This window comes from Boleophthalmus pectinirostris, unplaced genomic scaffold (assembly GCF_026225935.1).
Source record: "Boleophthalmus pectinirostris isolate CB_2022bp ecotype Guang Dong unplaced genomic scaffold, ASM2622593v1 HiC_scaffold_15, whole genome shotgun sequence".
NCBI classification, from domain to species: domain Eukaryota; kingdom Metazoa; phylum Chordata; class Actinopteri; order Gobiiformes; family Gobiidae; genus Boleophthalmus; species Boleophthalmus pectinirostris.
The window spans coordinates 21,599,562-21,620,929 of NW_026571070.1; the positions used below are offsets into that span (position 1 = coordinate 21,599,562).

General features: G+C 37.1%; 1 protein-coding gene and 1 long non-coding RNA gene across 2 annotated transcripts in view; one reads left to right on the forward strand and one right to left on the reverse strand.

The window, feature by feature from the left end:
* Positions 1 to 1,987: 1,987 nt before the first annotated feature.
* Positions 1,988 to 4,119, reverse strand: LOC129408076 (uncharacterized). Its single transcript, XR_008631809.1, has 3 exons — positions 4,011 to 4,119; positions 3,250 to 3,347; positions 1,988 to 2,123 (listed from the first exon to the last, which is right to left on the reverse strand). It is a non-coding gene; the product is annotated as an uncharacterized LOC129408076 (long non-coding RNA).
* Positions 4,120 to 4,303: 184 nt separating this feature from the next.
* Positions 4,304 to 21,368, forward strand: part of vipr1b (vasoactive intestinal peptide receptor 1b) — a 33,983-nt gene continuing 16,918 nt past the window's right edge. Inside the window, exons 1-3 of the mRNA XM_020925628.2 lie at positions 4,304 to 4,448; positions 11,382 to 11,475; positions 16,955 to 17,065. Of these exons, the coding sequence (XP_020781287.1) occupies positions 4,395 to 4,448; positions 11,382 to 11,475; positions 16,955 to 17,065 (259 nt within the window). The 5' untranslated portion in view covers positions 4,304 to 4,394. The remainder of the gene's footprint in view (positions 4,449 to 11,381; positions 11,476 to 16,954; positions 17,066 to 21,368) is intronic.

The following is a 21,368-nucleotide window of genomic DNA, read 5'->3' on the forward strand; positions in this document are numbered from 1 at the left end:
ACTACACTATACATACTGTATATTGTATATCAGTGTAATACCTGAATGCTATGACAACTGTATTTATTCACTGAAACAGTGTTACTGTATTTATTTTTGAAAAAGAAATACTCCAGTCTTCATTCTGACCCAAATGTCTAAATTCTTCCCTCTCTCAGCCAATCTTTAGCCTTAGCCTCTTCAATTACATAAAGGCCATAACCATTTTACACTCCAGAAATATAATGATTACATTGGGCGAGAGGTGAGACTTTAGTGCGAAATAGCTTTCTTGCCAAGCTAATTTCCCCACTGGGAGAAGTGACAGGGGAGCACTCTCCATCCACTGGACAGCTCTGTGGCATTAAGTCTCCAAGTGTACCTGAGAGCCCCTCTGGGTCTGGGCTGCATCCACACGCAGTGGGCTGTAAGGGCTCCATTTACAAATCACTTAAGGACAGATACCATTCTAGGTCTATCAACACATTGGCCATTAATGACATCTTGTACTGATTGCGGATCAAACTTACAGGCTAGGTCTGTAGGTTAATTTGCTTTCACTGTATCTCTGTAGTTCAGACTGGCTGTTCCTATGTGAACACTGAGTTCGCACTGAGTGTGCGTCTGTCACTATTGTGAAGACCAAAATGTCTCTCACACAACAAATTAACCAAGTAAAAAGATCCTTTCATAGGGACCTTGACTCGACCGCCCATATCCGCCTGACAATGTTTACAAAGTCAGTGCTGATTGAGTTTATGTATGTTTTGTCACAGGAGAAGTCACCTCTGAAAACACAAGGCTGCCTCCAATAGGACCTATGTGTTGACATGTCCTGTTTAGATGAGCCTTGAATATGTCAAAAACATGACACGACCACAATTATTATCATGGTTCACCAGACTGGAACTTAAAAATACATTTCACTGAACACACAAACTGAGAAGTATTTCAGTCTAGTGCTCTTCCCCATTCTTTAAGGCCACCATTAAAAATAACCTTTTGGGAAGGTTTCTTTATCCAAAAGGGATATGAGAGATAAAGGGTAGCCTCAGTGCACATATTGCACCGTCCTTTCAGGCAAATTCCTCATTTTGAGCACAAAAACAACAGATCCCGGTTTAATTGACACAGATTATAACATATACCTGGACTATATAAAATAACTGCATGGCTGGGCCTCAGATGGCACAGTACAGGCTGAAACTTGGGCTCAGTTTAAATCAGATTAAGATCTGTTGTTTATACTGTGAGTGTTCCTATAGTATGGAGGCTTTGCTCCACTGCAGCAACAGTCAAGACAGAGACATAAGATGTAGGGCACATTTGAGCAAGGAGAGCTTATCCTAAGCTGCCAGTGCACACATTGAGCACTGGAGATTGGGGCTTGGCACTCCAATATAAAGCCGTGCCTCCATTACTGAGGGTGAACAGGCTCGCTCTAGTACATAATACCAGCCAATCAAGCAGAGCGCTGTGCTCTGAGCCAACGTGTCTTAAGCCACATGCAGGAATATATCTCCTTTGTAAACTTGACAAAAGCTCAGATTTGATGTTTATAATTCGACAGGGAAAAGGTTTTATGCAATGTCCGCCTGCCAGAAATACTGCATCTTGGGCCCAGTTGTTTGCCAGAAGCGTCTCCTGGGGACCGGCCAGCAAACAATATAGAGAGGGCAGAGAGAAATGCGCATATCTGTGCCAACACTCCCTATCCCAATTAAAAAAACAACAGGTTTGCCTTTTGACCAACTTTTACATACAGAAGGAAAGTACTTGAGCACTTATTACACCAATGTACAAGTGCCAATTCAATCTGAAGCCTATCAATTGTCATTTTATATTCATTACAGCTTTTATTGAAAGCCATCTGTACACTTTTTAGTTTTAGAGTCCTCTTAAAAATATATACTATTACCTTGTGCAACATATCAGTGGTGGCATAAGTTTTTTTTTGTTTGTCATTGTCTTAAGTGTTAGCTCATAATTCACAGGTGTAGAAACTCACTTCCAATTTCCGCTCTTGTGTTCACATGGACAGGCTCAGCTGGCTAACGTCCTTCACACCTGAACCACAATCTGACAATGCCACTGCCACGCGCCTCTTCTGTGCTGACCTTTGACCTTGGGCGAGCAGAGTACTTCTGTTGATGAAGAGCGGAGACACTGCTTAGAGCTGCGATGACAAGAGCAATGGGAGAAGGAATGTTGTAGATACAACACACTATACAACACACATTATTTTACACAAACAATTACAATGTATTTTGAACCATAACAAAGTCTTATAATCATTTTCTTCTTGTCAATGTTCAAACCTTATAACTCTATAATTACAAATTGACTTGCTATGGTTAAGTTATATTGAATCATATAAAATTGTGTAATTAAATTATCTTTTGACTGAGCCATACGACCAGTGAAAACATACCATGATATAAACATAAATAAAAAGCTTTTTTGAGACAATTAAATTACCTTGAACTTTATTCTAATTAGCCATATGACATTACACAGGCAGCCCCATTAAAGATCATTTATTATTTATATATGCATTTGTTTTATAAATAGCAAATGCTGTACACAAGAGCTATTGTTTTTCAAAGAGGATAAAAGTGCTGAACCTGCTCAGTATTGTATTTTCCAAAATCTATATTCCTTTAAAAGCATATTATTGTCTGCCCTGTTAGCCACGTGGCTGCATTTCAACAGAGGCAGGTTAGTGGCTCTTGACCTTAAAAGTAAAGCTATGGTTGAGCCTGTGCAAACAATGCATTGTCTCAAAAGGGTTGTAAAAGCACTTAACTAAATAAATAAACTAACACTAACTCTGCTTTAGGGCAGTTTATTTAAAGGGTTATAATTTGATTTTGAACTAGCTTTTGCTCTTGCACATATTCAGAAATATTGTGCCATGTAGATTAGAAAACCATGAAAGAATACTGAAGCATAAAATGAAACCATGACCCTTATAGCTATACAGTACTCCATATGAACATGTGAACTAATTAAAATCTTATTAACCTCTTGTTAATTTGTGTCCATAACCTCTCGACCTGAATATTATCTTGTTTTCATATTAAATTTCCCTTTACCATTCTAACACAATCCTATCAAAACTCGTGCAGCTTTGAGCTTCATCTTCATCTCCTCCTATTTTAAAAAGTCTAACAAAAATTGTAAAGAAAAAGTTAATATTTCATGTGTCTTGTTGCATATTTTGTATCAGTATTATGTGCAGCTCACAGGACCCAATGCAGAATGACAGACCTGGGGATGAGGCGGGCGATCCAGTCAGACGTGAGTGGGTCAGTGAGCGGTGACACATGGCCTAATGCAGCTGAGTGAGTGGGTGGGGGGCTGCAGCTCTGCGAAAGAAAGATGATAACAGATGACAGCACAGCAAAGATAGATTGGCTGTGTGAATGTAGACCACTGGAGATGTTATACCACTTAAGGTTGTCAAACAAGACTAATGCCTTCAAAGGAAGATTGGGTCTTGTCATCCATAAATAAATAATAATAATTTGTAACTGTAGAGCTGTGTGGCAAAGAATCAAACGCTACTGTCAGGTCCAGGCAAATGTGTGCTTCAACATGTTTGATTTGGCTTAATAGGGAGATTTGTAAATAGTAGGCTATCTACTCTGACTCATGTGTGGACTGAAGGCTGTAGACTGTCCCTTTAAATAGTACAATAATCAAAAGATATGTGACGATACATCTGCTTGTAATTGATCTTGTTACATGCAAACAATATTTACCAGCGAAATGCCAAATATCTGTTCCCTTTGTCCCACAAAAGAAGAAAAGTTTGATAGTTAAAACGTGGCAAAAACAAACCAAACCTTTACAGCCAAGCTGTAGGCATATTTTAAACCAAATCAAATTACACATTACACATGTAATATGCTTCTTCGATGTAGCCTATAAAACGTGATGGTTCATTGTGCACATTCTGTTGCTTTATTGCCCTCTAAAGTGGCTAATTGGTTGATTTGAACAGATACTTTTTTTCGTCAATTACTTACAGCCGTCAGTCGGACCATGCTTCGTGGTTTAGTGATCATTTAATGAATATACATCTTCTTGTTAACCGCATGCCCATTTCACGCTCAGCCCAGACTGCAGTCGGTGTTGCTCCCCCGGGGCCGATCGTGGGGCCAAGGAGCGAGCGACGGTGCGTTTGTGAATGGCCACAGGAGGAGGCGGAGGGGCGGGGACAGAGAGGCAGACGGCAGTAGATACCTCACTCTCCCGCGGAGCACGGCTCAAAGGAGAGTGCACTGCAGTCTGCTGCTGGAGCTACTCTGGTGTCCAACATTCTTAAACCTATTTTTTTTATTTACACAATATTCAATTAAAATAACTTCAGAGAAATTCTGCGGGCTGCCTAAGGAGACTAAAGTAAAAGGATGGCTGTGCCGCGTTTGTTTTTTCTACTCCTCTTCTTCACTCACTTGCCTGAAGTAAGTAGACATTTTTTTCCTTAAACTTCAAATAAATACCACCTTCTTGGAAACAGTGTATAATGTATGTTTTCTTTAAGGAAACAGCTTGATTAGCCGTTAATAATATTTGAAGTTAAATTTATTCTATGGATCCTTTAGGCTATGACCATGTGTTCCTCAAACCCCAAAAGTCATTAGTGACAAAAGGTCGTTGATGTTGTCTTTAACACAAATGTCACTTATATTTATTTTCTTTAAGGAGTTGCCACTAACCCTCCTACCTTTCAATCATTCCTCTACCTCTGACTGCACTGTGACATTTAATAGATACATTAGCCTGTTTGTGCATTGTCTGTGGCATGGAGTCACTCATGAAGGTTAAATCAACAAAAAGCACTTAGTTAACCAGTCAGCCTCGCACAATTCAGACAGTTCCACCACTTATAAAAAAAAATACAATACAATATTCTGAATACAGATCCTTGAATACAGATTTTGGTGGCTTTTATATAGGCTAACATTTGTTTAAGATAAAAATCTTTTTGATTAACGCCATAAGCTTTGGTTTTATATATATGTGTATATATATATATATATATATATATATATATATATATATATATATATATATATATATATATATATATATATATATATATGTATATGTGTGTGTGTGTGTGTGTGTGTGTGTGTGTGTGTGTATATATATATATATATATATATATATATATATATACACACACACACACACATGTATGTGTGTGTGTGTGTGTATGTATATATGTGTGTTTATATATAGATATAGATATATAGATATATAGATAAACAATTAAAAGAACTGATTTATTGCAGGAACATGGCAGTAACTCCTTGTTTAAAGTCAATTGGATGGAGGACTCATGTTGATGTATGGTTGTCAATTTTTACTGCTGCTTTGCTGTACTGTGCCTGTGTTAAATTAAACCAACTGTAGCTATCAAGTCTTCCAAGTGGCTTTTTACGGGAATTAAAGCTGTAATTAGCAGTCAAACGATTTCTTGTATTTTAATTAAAATCCTGAGATATCAAATGTGAGTTCTTTTTATTCTTTTATTTTTTCATATGACTGTAACATACCCTTTCCCTCAGATTTCCGACCCACCAGGCTGCTTTACAAGACCCTCTACACATACGTAATTGTTGACACATTTCTTCTTCAGTTGTATATATGGCAGTCTGGACAGCTTTATGGGTTGTGCTATAACTATCCTCACACTGAAATACCCCTTGTTGCATCAGCGGATGATACTCTGAGATGTAAAGAGGGCCCCATAAGTGTTTAAAAGTATACGTTGGGTCGGTGTCACTGTTATCTGTTTAACACAATGCAGATCACGCAGGAGGGAAAGAGGACCAAAAGTGGCCAATTATGTCATATTCTGCCTCTGTGCTGAAGTTCTGAAAAGTTTTGAAATACAGCGAAAGAAAAAAAATGGGGATAGTCCAATATGGATTTTTTGAGCAGATTTTTGCTGATACAAGTATTAAGCTTTTTTAAAATATACTGTAGATTTCAAAGTTTATAGTACTGACCAAATTTATGTTATGATATAGTGAAGTGAAACAAAATGTATGCGTCTGTGTTCATGTTTTCCCCTATTTAGTCCAAAAACAAGCAAAAAAACCATAGCATTTTCAATACTGGACCTATATCAATATTTACCAATATACACCATCCCTAGACAAAATTGTACCAAATCAAATAAGATATTTTTGTAATTTGCAAAATGTATTAGGCCCTATATTAAGTATAATTATAAAGATAGTGATATAGACTGGAATCTATAAAGTGATAGTTGTTTAAATTAAGATAAAAGCATTTTTTCTTGAGTTACCCATCATTAAAAACTATTCCCACAAATACTCACCACACTTTTTCTCTGTACTAAAATATGAACAAACTAATTCCACTGTGGAGTTTAACATTTTTGCTATTTTGCTTTTTTGCTGTGTGTTTATTATTTAGTGAAGCTGTGCAACACCTTATGTAATTTTATGCCAATATATGCCTAACAGAGCAAGTTCTATCTGACCTACTTTGAAAACAAAACCTTAAACCACAGGGGTGTCCAAAAATGACTCTGTATAAAATGAGGGTGCATGGATCATTGTAATTGGCTTGCCTTTTCATTTTAAATTGGCTCAAATGATATAAGCAGTACTTTTTAAAGATAATTTAACACTTTTTAGGACTACACCATGTGGTAAGTCTCCATGGGCTAAACTGATCCTGACATTAATACAATATAAAATAAGTAGCGGTTATCAAGGTGTGGCTAGATACAACAGTGTCAACCATTCCCAATTAAAGCTGACAAAAATTAGTGACAATCAGTATGCAGTTAAGGAAGAGCTTCTGGTGTAAAAACTTCAATGATCTGACTGTGCCAGTTTCACATAGTTATAATTGTTGACTATAATACAATAAGTAGCAGTCATCAAGGTGTGGATGGATACAATGTCTTTCTATCATTTCTACCAATTTGATATGCAGTTATGGAAGGGCATCTGGTGTGAAACTTAAATTATGTGGCTGTGCCAGTTTCAAATAGCTGTAATTGTCCACATTAAAATCCTATTTGAACTAGACAGTAATAGCAGCATTGACCAGTCAGCAGTGGACAGTTGTATGTATTTATTATTACCATAGAGAAGAGAGGACTCTAGCTGCTGACTGAGTTAAGTGAGATGAAAGCCTTTCTATTCACCGGTTGCTGCTGCTGAGTCTGTCTACACACATAGTCTTTGTTCAGACGCCTTTACTCCTGCTTCTTTGGTGATTCCGCTAAAAGCAAATTAAATATATATCTTTTCACAGAAACAGCACAAAAGAGCACTTATCTTCCACCTGCTTTGAAAAATACAAAAACAGAAATACCATTTAACCTTGTACACTGTTGCGTCTGTTTCCTATATCAAACATTTCATAGCCCAAACACTTTTCATATACTTTTTATGATTTCATCTGAATTGCAAATCTGTCTTATTTGTATGAACAGGAATACTGAGAAATGATTATGACACCAGTCTTGCTGTTTTAGCTATAGCCTTTATGTGATGAATTCCTTACTAAGAACTATCAAAACTGGCAAGTATTTATGGTCTGTTTTGCTCGCGTAGGCTTTGAGTGTGTCCCAAAGGCTTAACCCAGACCCACTTATTATCGACTTGGTTTGGGACCGGCATCTTTATTCATTGCTCCATGCTGCAATCTCCATAACAAGTAGCTCAAAAATAGAAGCAATATATTCTCGTAACATGTATGCTGTGAGTTTCTTTGGGTATAAGACAAAATTCACCGTACCATGGGAACTTAAGTTTTAATAGTTTTATTAGCAGTGGACATCCCCTCTGTGTACTCTGGCTGTATCCCTGTAGTGAACTAATAAACCAGCTGGATTCAATGAAGCAAGCTTTATCCGACAGTGTAAGTCTATTGGCACACGTTCCCCTGTCATGGCTGCCTCCTCCTGACCCGCTGCACTGTCGACCACTGTTTACGCAGTGTTATTATTCATGTTTATGGAGAAACTTGTTGCATTTCCCAAATGCCAGAAGAAACAAGGCAAGGCTCAAACGAAATTCAGTCCCAGTTTTGTGTGTGGATACAGTGTTATCAGAAGTTTGGACATCAGTTATTTGTTATTTTGAAATGTGTGAAGTAGTGTCCATTTATTCTAGCAAGGGCTCAAGAAGAAAAAATGTTGAAGGTTTGTGTTTGTTAGGGATTCCGATGTAAAACAGATGGTAAATGCTAGGATGCTGAATGGGCTAGGCAATAAAAATGTAAGATTGAGATCTAATCATTTGCCAATTACATTGAGTGTTTGTGTGGTTAATTGCACCAGAGGTTTATCATTAGGTTTTAGTTTTTCATACGAAGCCATAAAATTGAATAAGAAAATGTGTTAACAAGATTGTTTTGTCAATATGAGGGGAAAAAAATCTTGCCATCATCATGTAAATTACACTAGACATTTCACACTGACGTTTGAAGCAACTCTCATTAGGAAAAACAAACAATTTCACAATGTAAATACTTTCTGCATATGAGAAACTAAGCACCCTCAGCCTACACGGACGCTCGTTGAGACTGCATGATTATGAACAATGATCAATGAAATGGCCACTAAATGCTATGTTTAGTGTCCACAAATTCCTGTATCTACATTGTAATAATTTCTTCCATTACTAGTCCACATTTAGGCTTCCTTGTTTAAGTCAATGGGGGTATTCCAACTCTGTTATTGATTTAGCAGTGCAAACATGATGAGGAATATGTTTGGCTGCTACGGGACCATTGACCTTTGACTCAGTAGTTCTATGGGCTATTACTTCATAATTTTATCCCATTAAACATCTGTGACAACCAAAAGGTCACAGTGTCCAGAACCTGATCAATATTTGAATCATCTCTAAGGGCTACAGACTACCTATGTACACCTATAAGAGTAACTATATTTTGATAATGAATTGTCTACTACATTCCCAAGTGTTTCTTATATACAGTATGTGCTGCAAGAATCTGTTTCACCTGACATGAACACTGACCTCCGAAATGTAATTAACACACGTTTATTCCCAATTCCAAGAAATCAAACCTCCTGAGGTGTCTCTGTATCACATTATCAGGAATAACATGGAGCAGATCTAATCATTGGGGCACGTAAGCTAAATGTTTGACAGGTATGGCCCCTCACTCTCCATGTGTCCGTGCCTAGATTACAGTATTTGAGCTTATGTTGGATCCTGCTTTCCTGCGTTCACAGGGAAAGATCATGATAGTGTCAGGATGACCCTGGCCACATGGAAAAGGAGTAAATGTAGCCATCAAGATGAGAGAGAAGAGAGATCCAGGCTAAAGACGAACGGTTTATTTTTCAAATGCACTACTTGCATTGAGTGGAGTCTGCTTTAATGCTTTAATACATGTGAGCTTTTTAAAAGTCTATTAAAGGCCAAGCCTAAACAGTGTGTTTATTTGGATTGTCCTTAGTCATTAAGTAAGTCTACCATTTACAAAACTACCAAATACAGGGTAACATACTTTTTCCCACATGCAGTATGTAGCTTTTTTAGTTAGGGGGTTTTCCAAGTGCCTGCATGGGAATAATAAATATTGATTTGGGATTTGGAAACAAATATCTAATAGCAACTGATCCTGACAAGCATTGCATTTCAATTTGATTAACAATTTATGTTTTAATAATGGGATTCTGTTTAAAGTTCACATTTTAAACACATTCAGTAGAATTAACAAAAAGACTGAAATAGGCCTATGAACTGACAGACTAATACAAGAATCACATTTCAGAACATGTTTGCATAGATCTAAACTATAGGATTAGCAGTGTTTTTTGTGTAGAATAAGACATGGTATTTTGTTGGTTGTGGAGGAAATTATGGTACTTAAAAAAATTGCAGCCTTGGTGATTTGCTACTTCTGTAACTTTTTTGAGTTAAGACCACATTTGGACAGAGAGAGATACCTCTGTTTTAGTGGAGATTTTTGCCCTTTTATTGATTAGTGTTCTTGTTTTTCATTGCATTTTCACCTAACATTGGGGTACAAGACATTGCAGCAAACCATGGCTATACCATGATATTTTCTCAAACAAAGCATTGAGATTTTAAATGCCAACTTTGACTTATTATGGGAATTTCTCTACTCCTTCACCCCTGGCCTGCATCTTATATCTTATAAAACCCCCTAATCAGATACGAGGACTCAAAACATGGGTTGTTTTTCTGTACCTATCCACATGGTGCCTATTCCCCACTAATGAGTTTCAGATTTGTTTGCATAACTCAGCAGTTCCTATTCTCAATATGACCATTTTATCAGATAGGAAAAGCTTATCTTGATATGTGCGAGGTGGGCTTTGTGCTGTCGGGGATAAGTCCTGAATGACTTATGCATCTCTATCACGTTTGACATCTCCATTAGGTGTGTGATCATAGAAAGTTCATTGTACTATACCACCATAAGGGTAGTGTTGTACATAATGCATGTGAGGAGCTACCCACTCCTGACCTTTCCATCTTTGGATGTTGTATTTGGTACGAGACTGCCGCTGTCTCTAATGCCACTGACCTTCTCCACAGAGACACAGCTCATTGGGCTCAATGTAGCGTTTTGCATTGACCCACTACTCCAAGAGAGAGACTGTCAAAGTGCATTCTTCTGCTCTGCCAGACAGTGATGAATAATCCAAAAGATTACTTAGTGGATTCCCAATGGTGATAGAGTCTATTTACTAATAAGTAAGTGAAAAACACACATATTCAGATTACGTTTATTTTATCAGCTCAGTCCAGGCTTAAAATGAGAACAGTTAACAAAACAGTTTGTTATCTTAAAATACAAAAACTACAAATAAATAATACAACAACAATACAATGGCCACTCAAGTAAACTGAGTAATTGGAAGTCATTCCCACCCATTTATGATCATTTTACACATTGTATATTACATAAACAGTTGATTTGATGTGACCACATAGGCCCTTCTTTATTCCCCACATTGGCTCTTCTTTGGACTGCACTTCACTGATCACCACTGCAGAAGCAGACAAGGAGGGGTACTATTTTTGACATTCTCTTGTCAAACTCATTCAAAATCCTTAAAAAAAGTGTTTCCTTAAAAACAAACAAAACAAACAAAAACGTCCGATTGTTGCTAGGTTGAAAAGAATGTCTGTTAATGAATTTCAATGTCAGTGATCATGATGCTATCTCTCATCTTTGTAACTAATAAAACAAGCTTTTTACAGTTTTCAAAAGCACCAGGAGTGACCAAAACATTTCCCATTCTCATCACATTTCAGTGCCTGCAGCCTGGTCCACTGTACTGAATACAGAGGCATTGAAAAACACTTTAACCTTTGACCCTGCGTACTTCTCTTTTGCAGGTGAGGTCCGTTCAGATGTGTGACATGATGAACGAGATCGAGCTGGAGGAGCAGCGTTGCAAGAATAGCACCTCCACCACCAACGTCACGTCAGGTGTTTTTCAAAAACACATTTTCAGATCGAGAGGCCATTTAGAGGAAATAGGAAACAGCCAGAGTAGCAAGTAGCGATAGTAGCAAGGCAGATTATGTGGAAATGATGGTAAAAATACATTACAATCCAGTTTATAGGTTTCAAAATGATGACACATTAGGAAGACAGTTTCCATAGTGACAATTTAAAACTAAATATTATATCTTTTTGAATGGGAAAAAGACCTCAAAATGTTGCATACACCAAGATGAAACCCATAAATACCCATTACATTCACTTTGTAGAAGGGCTGGGGGATATGTAACTCTATGGCAGAGTTACTGTTTTTGACTCACAAACGTTGAACTTTATCATTATTTGTTAGAGATTGGCTTCACAAACTTGACATATTCATTTTCTTTCAGCAAACAACAATCAGGACTTTGGGGTTGATTAATCACACCACTTTCTGAAGCTGTGAAAAAATAATTTCACTTTTGTTTATTCTTGCCGACAGAGAAGATGTTGACATTTGTGACATGTGGGTAGGCCCAGTAATTACAGATATATTAAAGGACACATATTATGTTATTTTCTGAGCTATGTTATAATGTTGTCAAAACATACCTGGAGTTTTGCTTTGTTTCATTCACACCTTTAACACATAAACCCTGCATATTCAGCCTCTCTGTTCTACCTTGTGATGTCATGTGGTAATACAGGAAGAGCTTCACTGTGTTTTTAAAATCCATACACGTTTATCGGAATCATTTTGATCATTTCAGCATTGGAATTGCTTATTTCTATTCAACTAGAGGTAGGGTAGCTGTTAATGCTTCATGACATCACAAGGTGGAACAGGGCATTTTGAGCTTTGAAAATGTAGACAGACTAAGGATGCAGGATTACTCAGACATGTATGAATGAAACAAAACACAACTCCAGGTATGTCTACAATAAAGTAACAACATTTTAACATGGTTTAAAACTCACAAAGGTTAATTTTGCATAATACGACCTTTAACTATAAATACAACTCTGACTGTTAAAAGTCTAATTCCGCCATAGAAGTCTGACCTGTCCTTTAGCTAATTTTTTAACCATAGGAATTGTAGTTGTATGTTGTGATAACAAGTGAACACAACCTATTAGAGAAGATTTTTTTTTTCCCTTTTGAGCCATCTCAGCCTTTGAGGAGCTCTGAGAAGGGCCAGACTTTCATGTCAATTTCGCTTTGACACCCAAAACTCTTCGCTGTGTCATCTTAACTCTGTTTGGGGTCAGGATTGCAGCGGTCGGCTACACAACGTACAATCACTGCCCAGTGTAGTCAGACAGTCCATGGCTCCTCTCTGTACTGGAGATAGAAGCCACAACCCCCATGAGAAGTGAAGGTCAAGAAGGCACCTCAAGCTGAAGGCACATTTCAAATATAGCTGTAACAGAAACGGCACAGAAAAAACTTTTAAAAAACAATTTGTATTCATAGTAAGAAAAGTCCCTGCTTGAAAGGGTGTCAAAATGTGCCTAGTTTAAATTCCACCATAACAGACTACAAAATTCTAATCTCTATTCTAAATATATGGTTGTACTATTAGCTGTAAATGTATGGCATCTATCACAAGCACATTCACAACAGTACTAATTGATTTATTCAAGATGAGACCCCCTGAGCTTCCTGTAGGAAACAGATAGGACTGAGAAAAATGAGGTCACTGTGGAGATAAGGATGAGTCTATTCACGTTATACATGCAGCCTCTTTTGAGTCGTATTATTGTCAAACAGAAGGGGGCGTGATAGCTGTAGGTGACCTTCTTTATTAAAACAGACAGGTGAGGGTTGGAGAGCTGGGAAATATTACTCAGGTAAATAACATACTTTTACCATACTTTTACTTGAATACTACTAATTAAGTAAAAGATTTGATAACTCTTACCACTGTGAGTAAATGCACAAGTGCTAAAAGTTTTATGTTGGCATTAGTAAATTATTTGTGCATTTGTGTTTTGTCCTTTCAATCATAAATTAGATGTCATCCAGACAGACTCTTTTAGTTCCTACTATTTTTATACTCTTGAGTAATTTCTTGGATCTCTATTTTGAATCTGGAGTAAAATTGAAATCTTGAAATATCTGTACTCTTATTTGAGTACTATTTTTTTGGCTACTTTACCCACCTATGACTTTGCATTCATGTAATGTTGGAAAAAAGTGATATGTGCAAAAATATATTTAAATTAAAAGAAAACAAAAGAACTAGTGATGCCTAAAAAATTATGTCAGATACTTCGCAATGTTGTAAATTGGAAAGAAAATTGCAATTATTGTAATACTTTTACAGTGCAGGAAATAAGCATTTGCTCCCTTCCTAATTTTTTAGGTTTCCCCACTGACAAAGAAATGAAAAGTCTATAATTTTAGTGGTAGGTTTATTTTAACACTGAGAGATAGAATAAAAAAAGAAAATCCAGAAAATTACATTATAGAAAGAAAATATATTAATTGATTTGCATTTCATTGTATGAAATAAGGATTTGATACTCAGCAGTGAAACATCAGCCTAGAACTAGATGGGAGGAACTAGTCAGTGATCTCAAGGCAGCTGGGACCATTGTCACTTAGAAAACCATTAACACTTAATGCCGCAATGGATTAAAAACTTGCAGTGCTCAAAGGTCCCCCACTTAAGAAGGCACATGTATAGGCCCACCTAAAGTTTACCAATAAACACCTGAATGATTTAGAGAATGAGATGAGGCCAAAATCAAGCTCTTTGGCATTAACTCAATTTGCCGTGTTTGGAGGAAGAGAAATGTTGCCTATGACCCACCATCAAGCATGGAGGTGGAAACATTCTGCTTTGGGGGTGTTTTTCTGCCAGGGGCACAAGACAACTTCACCGTGTTAACGGGAGGATGGACGGAGCCATGTATCATTAAAATCCTGAGTGACAACCTCCTTCTCTCCGCCAGGAAACTGAAACTGGGTCTTGGATGGGTCTTCCAACACAACAATGGCCCACATCCTACAGCCAAAGCAACAAAGGAGTGGAAGCACAGAAGAAGAAGAAGAAGCACATTAAGGTCATGGAGTAGCCCAGCCAGTCTCCAGACCTTAATCCTACTGAAACCTATGGAGCTGTCGCTCCAAGTTGCCAAGTGACAGCCATGAAACCTTAATGATTTAGAGATGATCTGCAAAGATGAGTGGACCAAAATTGCTTCTGATATGTGTGCAAACCTGGTCATCAACTACAAGAAACACCTGACATCTGTGCTTGCAAAAAAGAGTTTTGCCACCAAGTCTTTTTTGGCTAGAGGGTTCAAATACTCAGTTTATATAATAATAATAATCAGTTTATATATTTTTATTAAAGTTATTTCTTAGATTTTCTTTTTGATCTTCTATCTCTCAATGTTAAAATAAACCTACCTTTAAAATTATAGTCTGGTCACTTCTTTGTCAGTGGGCAAACCTACAAAATCAGGAAGGGATCAAATACTTATTTCCTCCACTGTATTTAGCGCTTTTCCACCTTCAAGGCACTCAAATCGCTTTACAAGAAGGAACCACTCACTAGAGCTCGACCGATATATCAGTTGGCCGATATTATCGGCTGATACGGGCTCCTGGAGATATATCGGCTATCGGCCGATATGCTTGCTGATATGGGCCGATAGTTCACTTGGGCCTGTTATACCTCGTTATAAAGCTTAGACTCTCTATATTATGTTCATTTAATCCAATTTACAGACAGATAAATGTCCTCATATGTGGTTCCACATCAGTATTTATCTACGGAGTCATTTGTCTGTGTGTGTCCGTACTGTCCCTGAACACACCCCCAGAGTCACGTCACTTCATTCACGTGCTCTTCTTTACACCCGCAGCCATGCGCAACACTGAGATTATATTCTTTTTACGAACAATCAGTTTGAATCTGGATTAAAAGGACATTTATTAGTGCAGACTTGTGATGTGAGGAGGAGCCTGTGTGAGCGGTGAGTGTTGGAAATACATCGACTCTGAAGCTAGTTTTGATTAGTGATTAGCTGCTGTTGCTCCCACACATAAACAGGCTGTTTTCTATTGGCCTGTTGTAAAGTGACTATATTGGCCGTATATTTGTTACTGGACCTGCATTGATATGTAAATGAGTTGTGAATAGACGTGTGAATGATCCACATTTATGCATATAATGAATTACGGCTAAAGGCTAATAGCGGTAGTTTCTTTACTAGCTAGTAGTGATGGGTTGTCCGCGAACTAAACGGCTCTTAGAGCCGGCTCTTTGAAGCGAACGATGGGAGCCGTGTTTTCTCTTTCTCTCACTTTTTTTCTTTTCACGTCGCATGTAGACCCGTAGTTTGACAGCGGCAGCGGCTGAAAACAAAGCTTTCAGAAATTTGTGTGCATGGGATAGAAACAATTTGCATATTTGGCTGCAGTTCAGCATAAAATGAATAAACCAGGACTAATCTTGGGCTCGAGAGAGGGAGAGAGATAGAGACCGAGTCCTGACACTCAGTCCTGGTTCAGTTCTGGTTTAGTCCTGTTTTACACAAGGTTTAGATTTGTTTTAGTCCTGGTTTAGTCCTTTTTCAGGCCTGGTTCAGTTCTGGTTTAGTCCTGCTACCCATCAGTAGTAGCTAGAATGTGATCTACTGTCTGTAAATATGACATAAAGAGTCAGAATAACAATAAATGTTGCCTAAATAAACCCAATTTAAAATCCACTTGAGCCAAACCTAAGTCAAGATTTGCAGTGAATTTTTACACCACTAAATATATCGGCGATTATATCGGCTATCGGCAACTCCAACTCCCATTTTATTGGTTTCATATCGGCCACAACAAAATCCATATCGGTCGGGCTCTACCACTCTCCTTTTCACACACACACTCACACACTAATGTATGCAGACACTGGGGGCGAAATGTCTTGCCCAAGGACTCAACGACAGCAGTGGACAAACGCTCTAGTAACTGACCTACTGTCGCCTATACATATATATCTATTATACCTAGTATACAACTTCAAACTTTAAAAAACACATTTACCTGTGCCCCTCATGCATAAAATAAGCACTTTTAAATCATTATTTTAAGAAAAAGTTGCATTTCATTTGTGTCTTCAGTTTGTCCTTTATTGACACATAGAGCACAGCTGGACCATTTCCTGTGATTGGAAGAGACAACATTCAGATTATTTGTAGTATTATGCTCCTCCTACGGTGACGTAAATATGCGCTCTGTATAATGTCAAGTATGCTATTGACTCACTATTCAATATTTATAGTAGCAATAAATTATTAGAGTTAAGTATAAAGCTATTTTTACCCATGGATTTGATCTTCTGCTGAGTGATAATCCGGACACGTACACCGCCGCCCTCATGGTGTCGTGAGGCTAAGGTTAAGCATGGTAATTAATTAGACAGAGAGCAGAGAGTTTTTCTATGACGAATCCCCTGTTAATAGCATTGTCTTGGCCTGTCAGGTTGCCAGGGCACGTGGGATATCATCGCCTGTTGGCCCTCAGCCAGCGTTGGGGAAGTGGTCACTATCACCTGCCCCACATACTTCAGCTACTTCAGTGACCAGCACAAAGGTAAGAATACTCAGCTCCCCTTTGTTTCCCTATTTAACATATTTTTTGTTGAGACGTTGTCTGTCTTTGGTTAACTACAAATACAGATTCTGGCTTTTTAGTATTTTTAATGGGTTTTCTAAAAAGGTCAGGAACTGGCCATGGAGAGAGTTATTATTATGCATCTGTCACACCATCTGTAACCTGTGTTTTTAATGTGCATAATCTATTTCTACACATGGGAAATAAATGCCAATAAGGACTTTTTGATTAAAAAAATGACTTAGCCCCAGGCTTAAAATTCCACTCCTGGTATATTATTGGTATATAGTTTATTGTTAGAAACTGTGAATGTTGTCATTGAGGCCTTTTTATGTCACACCTCTGTCACAAATAATTTGGATTAGGACTTTCAAATCCATATTGGGCAAAAAGCAAACAAACAACTGGGTTATAAAATATTGTTTTTCCACCTAAACAGATGGCTATAGTCTATCATTATATGGTATTATGTGGTTATTTACATTTCTGTGTAAATAGCTGAGAGTGTTTTAAATATATGAAATGCATTTGCATCCACACCAGCCTTTGGGGAGAAGGATGGTGAATGAAGACTGGTGGCCTTTGCATGTAAATGGACGTTTAGAGCCATCAAAGTGTGATTTTCACACATCTCTGGCGGGCGACCACAAACTTATGAGAAACCCCACAGAATGCCCAAGGCAAACTCACATAGGGATAAAGCAGGGAGTGCATAGTGTATGGAGATAGCCTTTGTTATATAAAGGACTGGTTTAATCAGTTGAATTTCATAACCATTTCTCCCTTTAGCTATTTGAAATGGATGATGGAAATGTTCCTCTTGTGATGTGAAGCCCTGGAAAACCAAAGGGTCCATTATGCATGATGACCATCTGGACCAGTTGTTTTTCCAGATATCAAGAGGTACCAGGTGTCTTATGCATGGAATAACAGTTCTACCATCTTACTGTAAAACTATCTGGACTTTATTTGATCTACATTAAGGATCAGCATTGAAAAGCCTGCTACAGATTAAAGTCTGGCTCTGTGAAAACACACACAAGTCCAACAAATCTGTTAACCTTTGTTTTGGCATCGACTCAAAGAGGAGGATGAGCACTGGCTGCCCCAAAGCATTTACCGAATGCTCTCTTTCCTTCTATATTGCTCAGAATATAGATAAACTTTCATCAAAAGTATGCCTTGTTCACATGATATATTTGCACCACTATTGTTGATATGCCCATTCAGATAGACCTGAAATTAATCTGAAATAAATAAATCGGCATACATTTTAAGGTGACACAGAATTACCAGTCTATGCTGAGAAGCTGAGAGAGTAAAGTTTGTCTCATGTCTAGTTTTAAACTCTATGAAACTTTTATGAATACTTTTGTATTATTGTAATCCACGTTGCTATAGTTACACAAGTTTAAACCTATTTTACAGTAATTTAGAAGTCAGCCAAGTCAGACAAATTACAGTAACTTTGTTGAGTCTTTTAAAATGTCACCACCGCAGCCTCCTTGGTGTACTCAATAAAAGATGGGAAAATTGAGGTCACAAAATTGCTAGAAGTCAACAACTCCTCAAAGAAAAGTTAGGAGTTTAAACCAACCAGACAGTTACACTCATTTACATATCACTATACTATATTTTTCCACCAATGTCATTAGTGCACTTTGTTCTTAAGTCCTTTCTGAGGTTAGTAAATAGAACTGAATATTTTTTAAGTATGTGGTTAATTATTATGTGGTTATTCATAATACAGTATTTTCATTTACATTAATGATGCTAATTTATATTCAATTTAAAATATCTACTTTTATTCCAGACTTCCACCTGTCCTCACTATTGTAATATTGCACAGTGTAATATCTTGAACTTTTTGAATTCATTATGATGATTTCTGATGAGATTAGGTTTATTCATTGCCGTTCCTTGTGCCCAAATCTCCAAGCCCATTTTCTCATTCATCACATTTTCAAATTGAGGCATCCTTTTTTGTTCTGTACCCCAGGCCCCTCTCCTCCTCTCTTACCTGCTCCTACAGTCTGTATCTGACCCAGCAGGCCCACTCACTCCCTGCCCCCAGCTGGGAGATAATATTCTACTATTGACAAGACAATTTGAGAAAGAAGATCCCTTTTACTGTAGCCACGAATGCAAGTTCAAATAATTGTCAAATCAATACAAAAAGTCTATACATTTTATGATATTAATGAAAATATATGTTCAAGGTCAGCAAATTCTCACTATAATTATTTGATATAGGAGGAAAAACAGTGCTCACAGCCATAAATAAGTGTTATAGTTTAGAGGTCAGTGTTATCTCCATGGAGACGCAAAATGTTTATTTCTTAATGGTATTTTAATGACTGAAGTTAGTTTGCTTTGACTGTGTGGCAGAATGTTACACACATTTAAACTACTGGATCTAAACCGTGATTCCACAACAAAATGCTCCTTTATGATTTAGTCACTGTTTCTTTGGAAATATTTAAATATATTTATTTATTTAAAAATTCAGAGTAAAAATCACTTACTACCTCTATTTAAACTTGTCGTGAAACTACTTTCTCATATCAGTTCATTGTTCAGTCTGTGGGTTCCTCTGGTACATTTGGGCTAACTACTTTTCAAGTCGTGAATGAAGGAAGTAGTTACCTACCACAGCTCTAACTTTTTTTAGCTATAAAAAAAAACCTTGGCAATCATGATTTTTGGGGGGGATATGCACAGCTTTTGAACAGATTTTGTGGGTAGTGAAAGAAAGCTTAGTGCTGCTTTTACACTATAGGCCTACTCCATAGGAGATAACAAAATGTAAAACATTTTTGGCCTGTCACAATAACACATTTTTAAGCACGGTATATTTCTATAAGTATATTTCTATTAAGTATAACGATAAACAATAATATTGAAATTAGTCTAACCAAGTCAATCCCAGTAAACCATTTTTAAAGTAGACACTGAAGTTACTTTTTCAACAATCTACAGCTTAATCTTATCTAAAATAACAATAATCTCCCAACTATTGCAAAGAAAATGTATGTAAATCAATTCTGAGCCTCAAAATATTTCCTATATTGAACAATAAGTCTATATTGTAATTATCATCACAGGCCTATTCATTTTCCAAAAAAAAACAAAAAAACTCCAGCTTTAATGGGAAACGCTGTTAATAATAAATGGTGAAAAGTTTGAATTATTTATGAAAGCTTCTAACATCAAAACATGTAATCACTCAATAAATGAAATTAGGATTCTACAGCCTTCACTGCATATGTCATACATTCTTCATATTTCATACTTGGTTTGGCAAATTTGACATGAATGTATGAATTACTTCAAAGACCTCATGTAGAAAATGGAAAGAGACTGGAGTTTATGAAATTGAGCCTCCAACAGTGTGAGGATAAAGCTTTAAATCCTGTTGAAGTGCAGAGGTGAAGGTCAAAGGTCATGTGCAGAGGTCACATACACAAAAATCACCAAGCCATTCAAAAGCACATTCTGTTTAACCCCTCTGTCATGTTCATTTTTAGGTACTGCACTGATGCTTAAACCAGGGCATGTTTAATTAACAGTGAAAAGTCATAATAAATCCGTATGTTATATCTACAGTATTACCAATATCAGTCCATATTTAGTTACAGAGTGTTCTTTGCTTCTTTGCTGTGGCTTTATGAGTGCTGCCAGATACCAAAATCCAATTAGCATGAAAACTGCTCATATCTGTTATATTTGGGCACAAAGTAATAAACTGACACATTGCAAGGCTCACAATGTCACATATCTTTTTCAGCAAGACTCAGAAAAAGTCATATAGTGATTCATAAATCTCAACTATTCTGTTTTCAGGTCTTCCTCTTATTGTGTTTGTGGAATCTGTCAACATACTTTTATTCTTTTGGTAACAGTAAAGTGTCAGCTGGGATTGTGTTTCCCTCACAAGTTTCAAAGCATTTACAAGAAGTCTAGGGTCTGTTTAAGTTTCAACTTTTCTTATGCTTTTTGGTATTAGAAAATTTGGAATAATAGGTAATTTTGACCCATTGGTTAATAAGAACAAGAATTTCACCTTAAGTTAACCTAGAAAAGTAGTGAAAAAATAATTATTGTTTCTGTTTTCTTGTTCTCATTTGACGCAAACACAACTTCATTATGTGCTGTTTTGTTGCTGTCAGAAGCTAAGTATACCTCTATATTTAGCATTATTCACCAGGAACAGATTAGTGGTAAATTATATTATGCCGAAGTCTGTGACGTTGATGTGTGACTGTCTAGACAGTACCTTCTG